The sequence below is a fragment of the Crinia signifera genome, chromosome 11 (genome assembly GCF_055691185.1).
Source record: "Crinia signifera chromosome 11, ASM5569118v1, whole genome shotgun sequence".
NCBI lineage: Eukaryota > Metazoa > Chordata > Amphibia > Anura > Myobatrachidae > Crinia > Crinia signifera.
In genome coordinates, this window is record NC_139227.1 from 91,726,998 (window position 1) to 91,740,854 (window position 13,857).

The following is a 13,857-nucleotide window of genomic DNA, read 5'->3' on the forward strand; positions in this document are numbered from 1 at the left end:
TCCCAATACTTCTCACGCGCTTATATGCTAGTATCACAAATTATGACAAATTATATGTGACACAATTGTATATAACACAATTTAGGAAGCTTCACCACAGTGTTTCCTGAGGGCTAGGAAACAATACCCACAAATGTCTCCCCAATAGTGGTATAGCACCTATAGTATTAAAATGTCCACAAGTTCCATAGATCCAAATAATGAATAAAGTGGTGATTTTCCAATATTGTATTTTATTCGATTCTTCAACAGTAGTATAAGTGTCCCGACGCGTTTCGTCTTACAAAGACTTAATCAGGGGAACAGTTTACAATCTTTGTAATCTTTGTGTATCACAGATGAAGTGATCCAATGAAAAAACTATATAGTCATATGTAGTAGGTCTATGAACCGTAATTGCTGGAACAGGGGTGATTACCTACTCGCTATTATAGAAGACCATTTGACAAGAAATCAATTATCAATGGGATGAAATTTAAGTGGAAAAAAACCCCTAGGGTATTTGGTACCGATTATTGCTAATGGCTGTCCTGTGACTCCTCGAACGGTACTTGTGTAGTTTCACGGCGCCAGTGTGGCGAGGGGACGCGGTACGCGTCTGACCGACCTTTTCATACCCCCACTATCCACGTCGGCGTGGAGTTGATTTTATAAAGTGTGGACGCGTATACCTGTGAAGTAATCCTCGTCCCCTCACGGGGCTTGCCGCGCTTCAGGCTCGCTGCGCTCGCCACACTTTATAAAATCAACTCCACGCTGACGTGGATAGTGGGGGTATGAAAAGGTCGGTCGGACGCGTACCGCGTCCCCTCGCGGGGCTTTCTGCGCTTCGGGGTGGCGTGGATAGTGGAATTAACAAGGTTGACAGCTGCTACGTCGACTAGTGTCATTGTGAACACTGTTTTGCACAGTGTACCGCTAGATCCAACTAAATTCAGACGCTTTAGCGTCTACATTTAGATGCTGCCTTCTTAGCGGTTTCCAGGGAGACTGGATTTAGACGCTTTAGCGTCTTAATTTTAGCGTGTGCCGGGGTGCAGGGAGTCTGGATTTAGATGCTTTAGCGTCTACATTTTTGCGTGTGCCGGGGTGTCTAGTTTAGAAGCCCCGTACGTTAGCGGTGTGCCGGGGTATCCAGTTTACATGCCCCCATTGTCAGTGGTGTGCAGGACTCTATTTCACTGTGGAACTACAAGTACCACAGTGACCTGTCAGCGCTGGGCAGCGCGCGCTGCTGCTGCCCAGCACTACGCTAATAACGTAGATTACATATGTAAAGCAGGCACGTCCTGAGAACAGCTAGAACGGCACGCGCACAGTTAAACAGTCTGGCGCCACGAAACTACAAAAGTACCCCTCGAACTGAACCAATAAGTTTCCTAATTTGGTGCCAACAATTTAAAGCTCCTGTGCGAACCTCCTCTTATGGGATCAGCCACTAGAATAACAACAAAGCTTTTGTCCATTTGCACAAGTCAGACACTTGGAGATTTTTATTTTAAATAATATATTTTTATATAGTTTGATTTTTGCCTTTCTGGCATCCTGATCCACGAACATGTCTAAGTAATATATCTTTTGTAACCTAGATCATGATCTCTGCTGTAATAAGTATTGAAAACCAAACAAATGCATAAGAGCTGCAGAGTGTTAGATTTGGGTGGGGTGTATACTACAAACTGATATCTATTTTGCAGTGTAATAAAAAAGCAGTCTGTATTTACCCTGCACAGAAACAAAATAAAGAGGAAAAAATGGACTCTTATTGTTGGGGCACTCTTGAAAATAGCTGTTAATTTAGCAATAGAAGGTTTGTATTGTGTACTATAAGACTTTGCACACTTTGGAATACATGCTATCTAGGAGTCATTGGGATAAAGCCCAGTTTTTTTTTTTTTTTTAGATTAAGACTTTTTAATTTTTTTTTATTAAAATAGGCTTACAAACACACACACATAAAGACACAACATATAATATACAGTATACAAATATGTACACAGCCTTTAGGGACCTTTCATCTAGAAAATATCCTATAATACGAAGTGATGTGAGGCAAATACTGACTGCCAATTAGAAGTATAACCATGTGCCAAGAAATTGTAATACTATGTCAACGTCAGTATGTTTTGGCAGTTAATGAGTTATTACAATATTTTCTTTAGATAATGTAGAACATGGTACTGATATTTCTGCAGACTGGGAAAGTCAGAGTAGTTTGACACTTGTTACATCATGTGTTCGGACATATACCCATAAACATTGCATTAATACCACAGTGCCTGTTAATTGATTTATTTATGGTGCCAAATTACTACAAAGTCTTATTTTGTTAACAAGGTGGTCAATCACTGTGTTGAACCATAATAATACAAATTCCTATTGGGTCAGAAACATTTGATCAAGCTTATAGATATCACAAAAAATATATACAGTATGGATAGCCAGCGACGTTTTTGAAACCAAAATAGTTTTCAGGTACTGCGTTCAAACATGGCAAGTGTTCCAGAATAGGTAACCCTTTCTATTACCTATAATCAATCACTGCCGGCTGCCATGACATGGGAATGGGCTGGTGGGTATTGTGAGTGAGCGAGTCTGGTTAAGTGGTAACATTTAGGGATATAAGCATAAACTGCTATCTACTGTCTCCTTAGCAAGGAGAGACACCCTGGTATATTAAACAGTGCAAGGATGTTCTCTGTCCCGCTGGTGGGATGAGAGTTCACAGTGAAATATAGTACATAGAAAAGGAAGAGCAGTCTCACCGCTGGCTCGGTTACGCTGCTGCCACCCAAATACAGATCAAGCGCATTCGTGGGTGGTGAGCTGCACCAGGTCAGGGTAACAAGTAGCTGCGTTATAGTGGAGGTAAAGGTGCCGAATATCGGTTAGTCCGTGTTGCGGGGCTGCCTTTCGAAATAGAGAGGGGAAGACTGGGAATTACCTTAATGTACAGAGATATGCGGTTGTCAGCCCTGAAATAGTGCTGCGGAGACTGCCGTGCATGGTGCTAGGTCTGTACAATAATTTTGCTTGTTCCACTGCTATTGTCTTCGGGACATTGTTGTTTCTTTCTGCATTGGAAAAGCCTACCTTTGACCTAATTAGGTGGTATTAAGTTACCTCCCTTGGTGGTGTATGTGTGGTGGATTTTGTTTGGTCATCTCTTTAGCTAGACGTGTCTGAATTGCTGTCCCATTTATGTAGTTGATCACCATGCAACAATTATGAATGGGGGTTCGCCGTTTGACAGAGGCGATTCCCCTCCATCAGCACATGGTGACCCATGCGAGTAGAAGAGAGATGAAGCATAATATGTCCTTAACTGGGGATATTGCATGGTCAGTCAATAGCTGCAAATGGGGCCGCATTGTTTGGAAGAGAGGGCTCCCGGCTTTTATGTGATTGACCCCTGTTTACAGGTGTAATTACAGATGTGGTAGGGCATGTAGTGCTCGTCCACCCATATACGGAAAAAGTCTATTTTCCTCAAGCTGTAAGGCAATCTTATTTGAAAGACTAGACTCCCCTCTCTGGCTAGCCTATTTCATTTGAACACCATTGAAAAGCTGTCCTCCCATTGTCCTTTAAAAGACAGGTGGCTAATGGAATGTTGGGAGAATTATGGTAGGGAGGGGGACCACAAACTGTATCGGAATGGTTGTTGTCCCAAATAGATGTGGGTTGACCCAAAGATAATCAGTAGCCACCTGACAGTATGGACGGTGTAATGGTTAGCATTACTGCCTCACAGCACTGATTCCCACCATGGCTGTAACTGTGCAGAGTTTGTATATTTTCCCCGTATTTACATGGGTTTCCTCCCACAATCCAAAAATATACTTTAATTGGCTCCCAACAAATTAACCCTAGAATGAATGTGTGCGTATACATGTGGTAGGAAATATAGATTGTAAGCTCCAATGGGGCAGGGACTGATGTGAATGTACAAATATGCTCTGTAAAGCGCTGCGGAATGTGCTCTATATAAGAAATTGTTAATAAATAAATAATTGGTCCAACACGCAGGAAGAAGGGTCATAGGGTCTACACTTGGTAAGCAACCAAGGGCACCCATATTGTTTGAACAGCCATCCCAGATCATAGAGAAGTTATTTTCTTCATTGTCAAGTGCCATATCTGGGTCTTAACACTCTGTCTTAACACTTTGCGTGGCAACAATCTCACAGCAATGTTGGCACTCAATCGGGTTCGAAATGGTATCTGGTGCGGAATAGCACAATGCGATTTGCAGTAGGTGCTTTGCAATATTGACTGTATAGTGTATACCGTATTAGAGAGGAGAAATTACCAAAGTTTCATACTCCTTTTAAAAACTGCAATTTCTCCACTTCTCTTTCCAAGGCTTGATAAATCTCCCTGTGAGGTGGTGGCTTGTATTGTATTGTCATTAGAGCTGTTAGGGATTAGCAGACGTGAATGGCGTATCTCTGACCTAGGGTACAGCCATAGTTCTAGATGAGTATTCTTTTTTTGGTGGCATTAACCTGTTATCTAAATCTTGCCTCTTTATTGTATGCGTTCTGCAGCTCTGTGCTACTTTGCAAAGATATTTAGAAGTATGCTCAGATTAGATTTTTTTTTTTAAAGGTTTTGCCTAGCAACTAAAGTTACTAAGATTGAATGTTTTTTATTTATGCAGCTATGTCCGCACCACACAATACAACTTCTAAGTAGCATTCTTTTTATGCCTGCTTCTCCTCCTTTCCCTCTCCATTGCGCACTAATGGCTTCAGAGTGTTGAAATCCTATTGGTATGTATCTTTAAACTTCAGGATCTCTTCTGTACAGGTTTTCCGTACATTTCCCCGTATGCCGAAATCTCCTTTTGTGATTTTTTTTTTTTTATGTTTTGTACATGCTGCAATGTACAGAATGTGTAACTGTTCTCATTCCCAATTCCTACCATTGGCACCCATTGCATGAAATCACTTTTGTTCTAATAGTGCATCGAAGAGCAGCGCACATTTTAATATTCTCAATGTTTTTTCTGTGTTTTTTGCAGTGAGGAAGGGAAATTGTCTACCTCTAATGACTCAGCCTGTAAATATGTTGTGGAGAACTGCGATTCCTCTATGGAAAATCCCCCAGTTTTACAGCCAAACAGTAGCAGCCAAGAACAGAAGTACGTACGATACGGTTTTCATATGTCCTTTATCCTGACATCGCCCCCCATCAGAGTTATAAGAAAACTGATATATTCTGTAATCAAAATCTTCTGGGGGTGGGGGTTGGGAGTTTACTTAATAGTTAAGCTGATACTGATGTTTGAATGTGACCTGCCTGAAAACTAAAAAAGTAGGCTCAATACATGGGGTGAAAAGCCTTAAATAGACTTACCCAGCTTAAGGGGGGTATTCAATCTTTGTCGACCTCCCGCAGCCATCTCCCTACAGGGGAGATGGCTGCGGGGCCCTATTCAATGCTGTCTTCCCCGACCGCATTGAACAGGGTTTCTCCGCAGAACGAGCCCGACATCACAAGCTGTCGGACTCGTTCTGCCGAGAAAAGCCGGAAATAGGCGAGCTCCCGGCCGGAGCTCGTCTATTTCCATCAACTCGTGGCCACGCCCCCTTCTCAGTGGCCGGGACATTGAATCCTGACTGCCAAACTCCAGGCGAGCTGACCGAGAACGGGACAGGGGCACGGCTGTCGCGCTAGCTCGACAGCCGTGCTCCTGACATTGAATACTCCCCTAAGGCTTAATACAGTATATACACTTTTAAAGATGTATTATCTGTTGCAGAGGTACTCAATATGCAGCTCTGGCTGCTGTGGAGGTACACATCCTAGCACGCCTTGGCACAGTTTTTGTGTGACCTAATAGCATTGGCAGGGTATGCTGTGGTGTGTAGTACTACAGTAGCTGAAGGGCCACATGTCAAATGCTCCTGTTGTATTTTGTGCTTCGATTCCTCTGAAGAGCTGGCATTCAGTGAAACATGGCCTTTACGGTTGTCCCATAGACTAGAGATCCGCAACCGGTACAATGCAAAATATATCTTTTACTAGTCAACTTAGTGTTTTACTTGTATATTTGCAATGAACACAGTAAAGATTTTTGATTTTGCCATATACAGATAGCGCAGGGCTTGTCTTTGCTGGGGATGGCGGAGGACTCGCCACCCGCCATCCCCCGCCCCGCGCCATCTGTATGTCGGAAGGGGACGCGCGTGCACGAGGTGCACGCGCGTCCCGTTCCGACGGAGCTTTTGCCCGGGTCCCCGCCGGCTTCCCCGGGTCCCCGCCGGTCCACACCGCCCCCCCGCAGCCCTGCCCGTCTCCCTGAAGCTGGAGACGGGCAGGACTGCACCCGCCGCGCCGCCTCGCCGCCCGGCTATTGAGACGCTCGTGCGTGGGAGACGCACGAGCGTCTCATTCAGCCAGAGCGCCAGATTGCTGGCGGATCGCCAGGGACACGGTCCTGGCGCTCCGCCAGCAATAACAAGCCCTGCTCCATCTGTAATCAACTTTTAATAGTTCTATTACTTTGACTAAACTCTAAATGCATTTAGTAGTAATAGCATGTACCGATAGCCTCCTAACTATGCTCCAGAACAACATTGGCCCATAGAATAAAGGATGTCTAGCAGCTATTATATTAATCTACAGTAAATTAGGAGATTATCTGAGCATTGAATTGTAGGGTTAAAAAAAAAAAAGGTGCAAGACAGCCGGGCACATTTCCCGTCATCTGTGGTATGATGATGATATTACAGAATACTTTTTGGTTAAGGGTTGCTTCTCGTGTGTGGGGTTCCCCCCCCCCCCCCTCATCCATTATTGGGATAAATTAGGAACAAAATGATGGTTTGAGCATGTTGATTTCCACTTAGGGGTCTCAGGGATGACTGACCTTTTTACGACTGAATCGAAAGGCTCACTGATTTATGGAAGACTAGACAAGGCTCATAAAGCAGCCGGAGCCTGTACTTCTATGAACTCTTCAGTGCAGTTTTTGCTTTTGCAAAGGAAAACGTTGCAAGAATTGATATCTTGAAGGCCACTTTTGTTGCCTGCAAGAAATCAATTCTTGCAATCAGCGATAACTGGGATTTATATGCTCAAGTAGGCTGATTGTGTTTCCATCTTTGCATGTGCCTTTAATTCCATTCAAAAAATTTAACTTTTTTGTTTTGTTCTCAACAAAGATATGCAGTCTTCTTGTGGCGAACAAAAAAACAGGCCTTAGTCAGTGGGTTTAGGGTGTTCCTGTTGCATGCATTGACACTGCAATTATATTCTGTATAAGCCCATCTTAACCCCACAAAATGTTTTTATCCCCTTCCATCTTTAGGACGCCTGAGCAAATTGTTTTGGATGGCACTTCAGCAAATGGCCCAGTATGATGCGTGATGCCTACTGCTAGGTGAAGATCGCAAACTAATTATCCATTTGGGATTTTAAGTGGTGTTACTTGAGGTTTCGGGGCGAGAGCCCGCTGACGCCAGTCACTGCTGCACTAACTTTGCAAGGGATCAGGACCAGCAACATTTTATTTTATTTTTCTTAGATTTTAAGGTGTTGTACAGACTTGAAAGTGTAAAAATATTGCACATTGAGAAGACTTTTTGTGTATGTTTATATTGTATTGTATTCTAAAACAAAACTGGTGCCCAATGACATAAGAACTCACCACTTCAGTAAATAGTAATACTATGGTTAAAATGGTTGTAAAAATAGTTTTTATAAAGTGTATACACAAAAAAATCTAATGTATTTGAAAAGCATAACTATTTGACAATTCGTGTGACCAAAGTATTTACCAGTTCATGCATTTTTTTTTTCCCCTCCAATTTGTACAATAGTCCCTTTTTTTTTTTTTTTCCTTTGAGACAGAACTATTCTTTGATAAAATCTTCCTGTAAATGTTATAATTGTATTTAGGTTTCCAAAAGTGATTCAGACATTGATATTTTTGTTCCAGTGTTCCTAATTTGCAGCAAGTTTTTTGTTTCTCCTAGCTATTCAAATCAAATGTCTATTGGTAGAGATTTAAGTATTTATTACTACAGTTCTGGCAAATTGTTAATGTAAAGCCATACACTCATTTTAGTCTTCAGTAGCAGGTGATATCTTAATATTAAGAATTACTCGCCTGTAAATTTTTACCCATTTTTAGATATATTTTTTTTTAACGCACATTAGGGTTTTATTTTCTTTTAAAGTATAAAATAAAATGCATGTCCTTTTTGGAGACAACAGGGCATGCATTTTATGATCAATTTTGTACTTTGTAATATCCAAATCCATTTTCAATTTGCATGTCAGCTCTTTTCTGTGCCGATCTGTGAATTATTTTTATATACAAGTTCAAAACCAGCTTGTTTTTGTTTATTTTATTTTATTTTTTTTGTCTACAACTGGTTTGTACATAGTTAGTGATTATAAAAGCTAATTCTATGTAATTTATAATGTTTCTATATTCCTGTAAACTCCAGTCCGCCTTCTTGAAGCAGGAAAAAGCAATGTTATGTTGCCAGTCTTGATACAAGGGTTGTCCACCTCCTTACACACTTTTTTTGTAGATGTAAATCTGTCTAATTTCATGAATAGATTCTTATGGTTTCAGAGACCTCTCCTAGACAGGTATTTTGAGAGAGAAATGAATCTCTAGACTGAGCCCAAGAGTTTTTAGGCGTAGTCTCCCGTGCAACGTGCCTAAGCATTACATTGCATACTACAATAAAAAAAAAGAAAATACAGATTTTGCTTTCTTTTACCTCATTTACACAATTTGGGCTGCATGATTTTGAAATTCTCATCGGGTTTTAGTTTTGTAATTCATAGTCTGAACTCTGTACAGGATTTGGAATTGGTCTGTGCACTTAAATGGCATTCTGGAGCCAAGCCATTCAATGCTGAACACTTACTGGGATTGTGGGATATTCAGTATTGACCAACATGTACCAGCGTTTGGCAAGAGAGGGCCTTTGTTCATGTATTTATGTAAAACTTTAACCTGTAACATGATTATTTGGAGCCTCAGAATTCTACAAAGTGTTTAATATGTACCAAGCTATTGGTGTACAGCCCTTGAAGCAGCGCAGCCAGTGGGTCCTGGTCTATCTATCGGACAACCATTTGTGGAGAAATCTTGACACTCACTCAGGTTGTACTCTCCAAATATCTTCTTTGATTTTAAATCCTCATCCCCACTCTTTGCTAATGCACATATATACCTCAAGACTGTAGAGGAAGATGCAACAGGATCTACCAACAGTTACATCATTTTTGAATTCTTAAGCTCGCTCAATTACTCTGTTTATAATTTGGCTGTAATTGGAAGCTGGTGATGCTCCTGACTGTCATTTTACATGCTGTCTTTTAAAATGTTAAGAGCCATTTGGATCTCTTTTTTTTTTATTTTCTCTCTATCTCGTAATATCCCTTTCAATGTGGCGATCCAATTTGTGAGCGCACAAAAATCCTTACTCTGATCAAGGGGGTTCTGCAAAACCCTAAACTATTCCACAGGTCATGTCTTGAGGCCTTCTGTCTGGAATAGGCGTGATCATTAATGTTCTAGCAGAGTAGATTCTTAACTGTGGGTCATTAAAGAAATCTACAAAACATGGCCTGTTGGAGGTACTTTTCTATTAGAATTGAGAACTATTGCTCTGAAAGGGAGAAAGTGAAGCTAGGAACTGATGATTGAGGGTTGTGCAGTAGGCTTTCCATTTTTCCTGTTTGGCCTTAGGGTTGCTATAAAGCTTCATGCCAACCTGAGCACATGTCCATAGTGGCTGCAAGTAAAGAGGAGTTAAATGTAGGCTTACAGTACTATACCTTTTTAAAGCAGTGAACATGAATTACACAGGTTCTGTAGCCGATTAAAACAAGTAAAATGCAGACTTAAGCCAGCCACAAAACAAGTGTAATTCATGTGTACTGCTTTAAAGGGGTAGTATGGTAACTCTTGTAATTCTGTATGTTCTATTAGAATATATTTATAGTTGTAAATTGAACATTTGCAAAGGAAAGATTGTATATATTTTCAAACTTTTTGTTAATCCTGGAATCCTAGCAATGTAAATGCTTGCAAGTTTTATATTTGCCAAGGCCATACTGTTTGTTTATTTTTGTACTTGGTACTATATAACGAACACTGCTTTTTACCACTTCTTTATGAAGTCTAGTTAATTTAAGCATTGCACAACTGTACTTAATGATTTATATGAATATTTGATCCTATTCACTGATCTTAATTTTTTTGGGTCTGGGAAAAGGCTTTTTGGTTGAAAGGTATACAGTACAGTCTGAGGAATTGCAGATATTAGGATACAGGTTGTCAACAACTACTGGGATATTTCACAATAATTTGCAACTTTCATTTGTGGTACATCGATAGAGCAAAATAGGAATGGATTAAACATTTTATGAGCATGCAAATGAACCCCTAGGGTGAAGTAATTTAAATAGAAATTAAGGTTTTACTGAATGTTACACTGACTAAAAATAACTTGTATGGTTTTAAATGTTGGCCTCAAGGTCAGTGGCGCATTCCTATCAAGATTCTTTGAGGTGTCCATTAAGTCATTGTATGTATGTATTTATTAAATGCCCTGACAGCAAGTTATCGGCACATATAGATTGAACCATTTAGCACTGTTTATGCTAGAATAGAGACTATTAAGGGGGGACATGCTTAACATGTAGAAATATATCAGGGGCCAATATAAGGAACTGTCAGACGCCCTTTTTACTGTAAGGAAGGTCTTAAGGACAAGAGGACAAAAGTTTAGACTGCAGGAAAGAAGATTTTGTTCCCTTAGAAGAAAGCCTTTTTTTACGCTAAGGGCAGCCAAACTATGGCTCTCTTCCTGGAGATGTGGTATTGGCAGACACAATAAGAACGTTTAAAATAAGGTTGGACAAGCATCTGTTGGTTAAAAACATCCAGGGGTACTAACAATATTCTGTCCTTAAATATATCAGTTTAACCAGGGATGAAGCTAAATACACCAAGGTTAAACTGGATGGACAACCTTAAATACTATAACTATTGCTGCTTTCACATTGCCTAAACTTTAAGACCCTGTATTTCGAAACTGTATTTAAAACTGGTCTGAGCCATTAAACCCCTTTTAAAACCCTTTCACAATGCAGGTAAAAACTGTTTCAAATAGCTTGTAATACCATTCACACAATCAACCAGTTTAACCCCAAAGGAACATGTTTCAAGCCATAGAAATAGAACCCTTCACACTGCTAAAAAAAACGGCTCAAACTGGTAGGACACTGCTTTTTAACTGTTTAACAAATACCGGTGTTTGTTAAACGGTTTAAGCACCCTGGAGCTTTCACACTACACCTTTACCCATTTTAAAAGAGCCACTGCATTTAAGAGCTGCAGTGTGAAAGGGGTATATTACAGCTTTCACATCGCAAAACCTGTTTAGACCCAGAATTTGAAAAGTTTCTTAAAACGGGTCTGAGCAAGTTAAACCCCTTTCTCACCGCATATCTTTAAAGGTATTTTTTCATTCATGCCAATGGTGGTCACTGGGACAGTGGGGTGTGGGTGGAGCTTCAGCTACAGGCACCAAGTAGAATAGAGTTCTTCAAGTGCAGCCCAGGCTCCTCCTCCTCCACGCCCCTACAGGCTTCAGTTGTTTCTTGGTGCCTCAAGGCACAGGTACCATGGGACAGGGCTCCGTGCCCTGTCTGATATCTTTATTTTTTAATTTTTTTTTTCTATTTTTACACGGAGACAGCGTTACGCTGCTCCCCTGTGGCTGGCAGCGGCGCGCTGACTTCCATAGCCAGACCCGCCGCTCTCCTCATGACACGGAGGACGCCGCGCTCCACCACAGGTAAGCGGGCCCTCCATGTGAGGTGACGCGCACACCTTTTAAGTGCGCACCGCTAGCGGTCGAGTCACCGGGCGGGGTGCAGCCCGGGTGACCCTGGCAGTGGCACCCAGTCCTTTCTGCGCGGCCACTAGACCATCAGGGAGCCGTACTGTGGAGCGCCATTTTTGTTAATGGCGCAGGGCACTGATGGTTCCAGGGGAGGCGGGACCTTGATCCACAGCTCCCCGCCTCCACGCTCAGAGCGGCATAACGCTGGTTTCCCGCCTGAGCTTAGCTTCCCCACGCCCCAGCAGCGTACTGAAGACGCCATTACGCGGGACTACACGGTGGGAGAAGTGCACCAGAATCCCTGCTCCTCTACACGCTACAGGAACAGGTTTTTCAGCAGCCCTCTGTACCTCAGTATTTAGCTGAGAGTCAGAGAGTATAGTGTCTTTTCTACTGTCATCCATCTGTATACCTTTATAGTTTCAGAGGGTGTTGCTGTCCACTGTATTATTGTTACTCAGTGCACACGGGGCCTGTCTGTGTTAACATGTCACAGAAAAACCCCAAAGCAAAGCCAGCTAGGGATACACCTAAACTGCATGCTTATACATGCGCAAACTGTAAGGAGAATTATTCCTCCATACAGGAGCAAGCTGGTTTGTGTGAACGCTGTTCTGCACAGGACTCCCTGGGGGGCCCCTCAGTCCCAACACATGGGGAACCAAGTTGGGCTTCCACTCTCTCAGCAGCCATGAAGGAGTTAGCAACTCAGTTAGCTGCAAACAGAGAGTCTGCTGCGCAGCCATTGCCAGCTCAGCCTGCTGTTGCTGCATCAGAGCCATCCTGGGTACAGGGTTTATCCTCCTCTGTTCAGGATTTAGTCCAAGTGTCTGCTTCTCTGCAGTCTGCATTGAGGGCTCCACCTAAACGCAAAGCACAGGCCCCTTTAGCTTCTAATCAATCAGATGCTGGGGATGACCTGGACGACCAGGTGGGGGTCGACACAGACGATGATCCTGACATAGATGATGTCGACATAGATGAACCTGACAAGGAGGAAAGGATGACCCAGTCCAGAGTAGACTCCTTAGTTAAGGCTGTTAGGATGTCTCTCAATATTCAGGACACCCAGGCCACAACACCTGACACACTTCTTTTTAAAAAGAAAAAGAAGGAGTTGGCTCTTTTTCCCTCAAATTCAGACTTAAATGAGGTTTTATCTGAAGCGTGGCAACACCCTAACAAAAAGTTTTTAGTGTCCAAACGCCTGATTTCCTTCTTTCCGTTCGCGCCAGCGGACCGTAAGAAATGGGAGGAGCCTCCACAGGTTGATGCTCACGTGGCCCGCCTAGTTAAGGCTACTACCCTTCCCATCCCTACAGTGGCCTCTCTTAAGGATCCTACTGATAGGAAGATTGAGCACTGCCTAAAGTCTGTGTTTTCCAATGCTGGCGTGTCAGCAAGACCGGCTATGGCTTCAGCCTGGGTGGCAAAGGCGATTGCAGCTTGGGCTGACTCCCTACAGGAGCAGATATCCTCAGGTACACGTCGCTCTGAATTGTTATCAACGGTGGACCTCATTAGGGTAGGGGCCACATACCTGGAAGAGGCAGCGATAGATGCAGCGGCACTCTCCTCAAAAATTTCTGCCTCTTCAATTGCTGCCCGACGTGCACTGTGGCTGCGCACTTGGAACGCAGATTCTGATTCCAAAAAGGCATTAGAGGCCCTTCCATTTTCAGGGGAGGTACTGTTCGGCTCTGAGCTGGACAAGATTGTAGCCACCATTGCAACGTCCAAGACAGCTTTTCTGCCTTCGGCACCAGCTAGGCCTAGATCTCAGTCCTTTCGGACCTTCCGTCCACAGGGGAGACCCAGGGGTCAGCCTTCATCAAGGGCGCAGCCCGCCACAAGGCGTCCATCCGCTCCCAAGACCAAACAGTCCTGGGCGGGTCGCCGTCAGGCCCCAAAACAGGCCGACAAGCCCTCAGCATGAGGATCAGGCGGCCCACCAACCACATCAGGTGGGCGG

General features: G+C 42.8%; 1 protein-coding gene across 1 annotated transcript in view; it reads left to right on the top strand.

Annotated features, from left to right (window-relative positions):
* Window positions 1-9,795, top strand: part of PPP6R3 (protein phosphatase 6 regulatory subunit 3) — an 88,376-nt gene extending 78,581 nt beyond the window's left edge. The window contains exons 24-25 of the mRNA XM_083163631.1: window positions 5,027-5,146; window positions 7,319-9,795. Of these exons, the coding sequence (XP_083019757.1) occupies window positions 5,027-5,146; window positions 7,319-7,370 (172 nt within the window). The 3' untranslated portion in view covers window positions 7,371-9,795. The remainder of the gene's footprint in view (window positions 1-5,026; window positions 5,147-7,318) is intronic.
* Window positions 9,796-13,857: the final 4,062 nt, after the last annotated feature.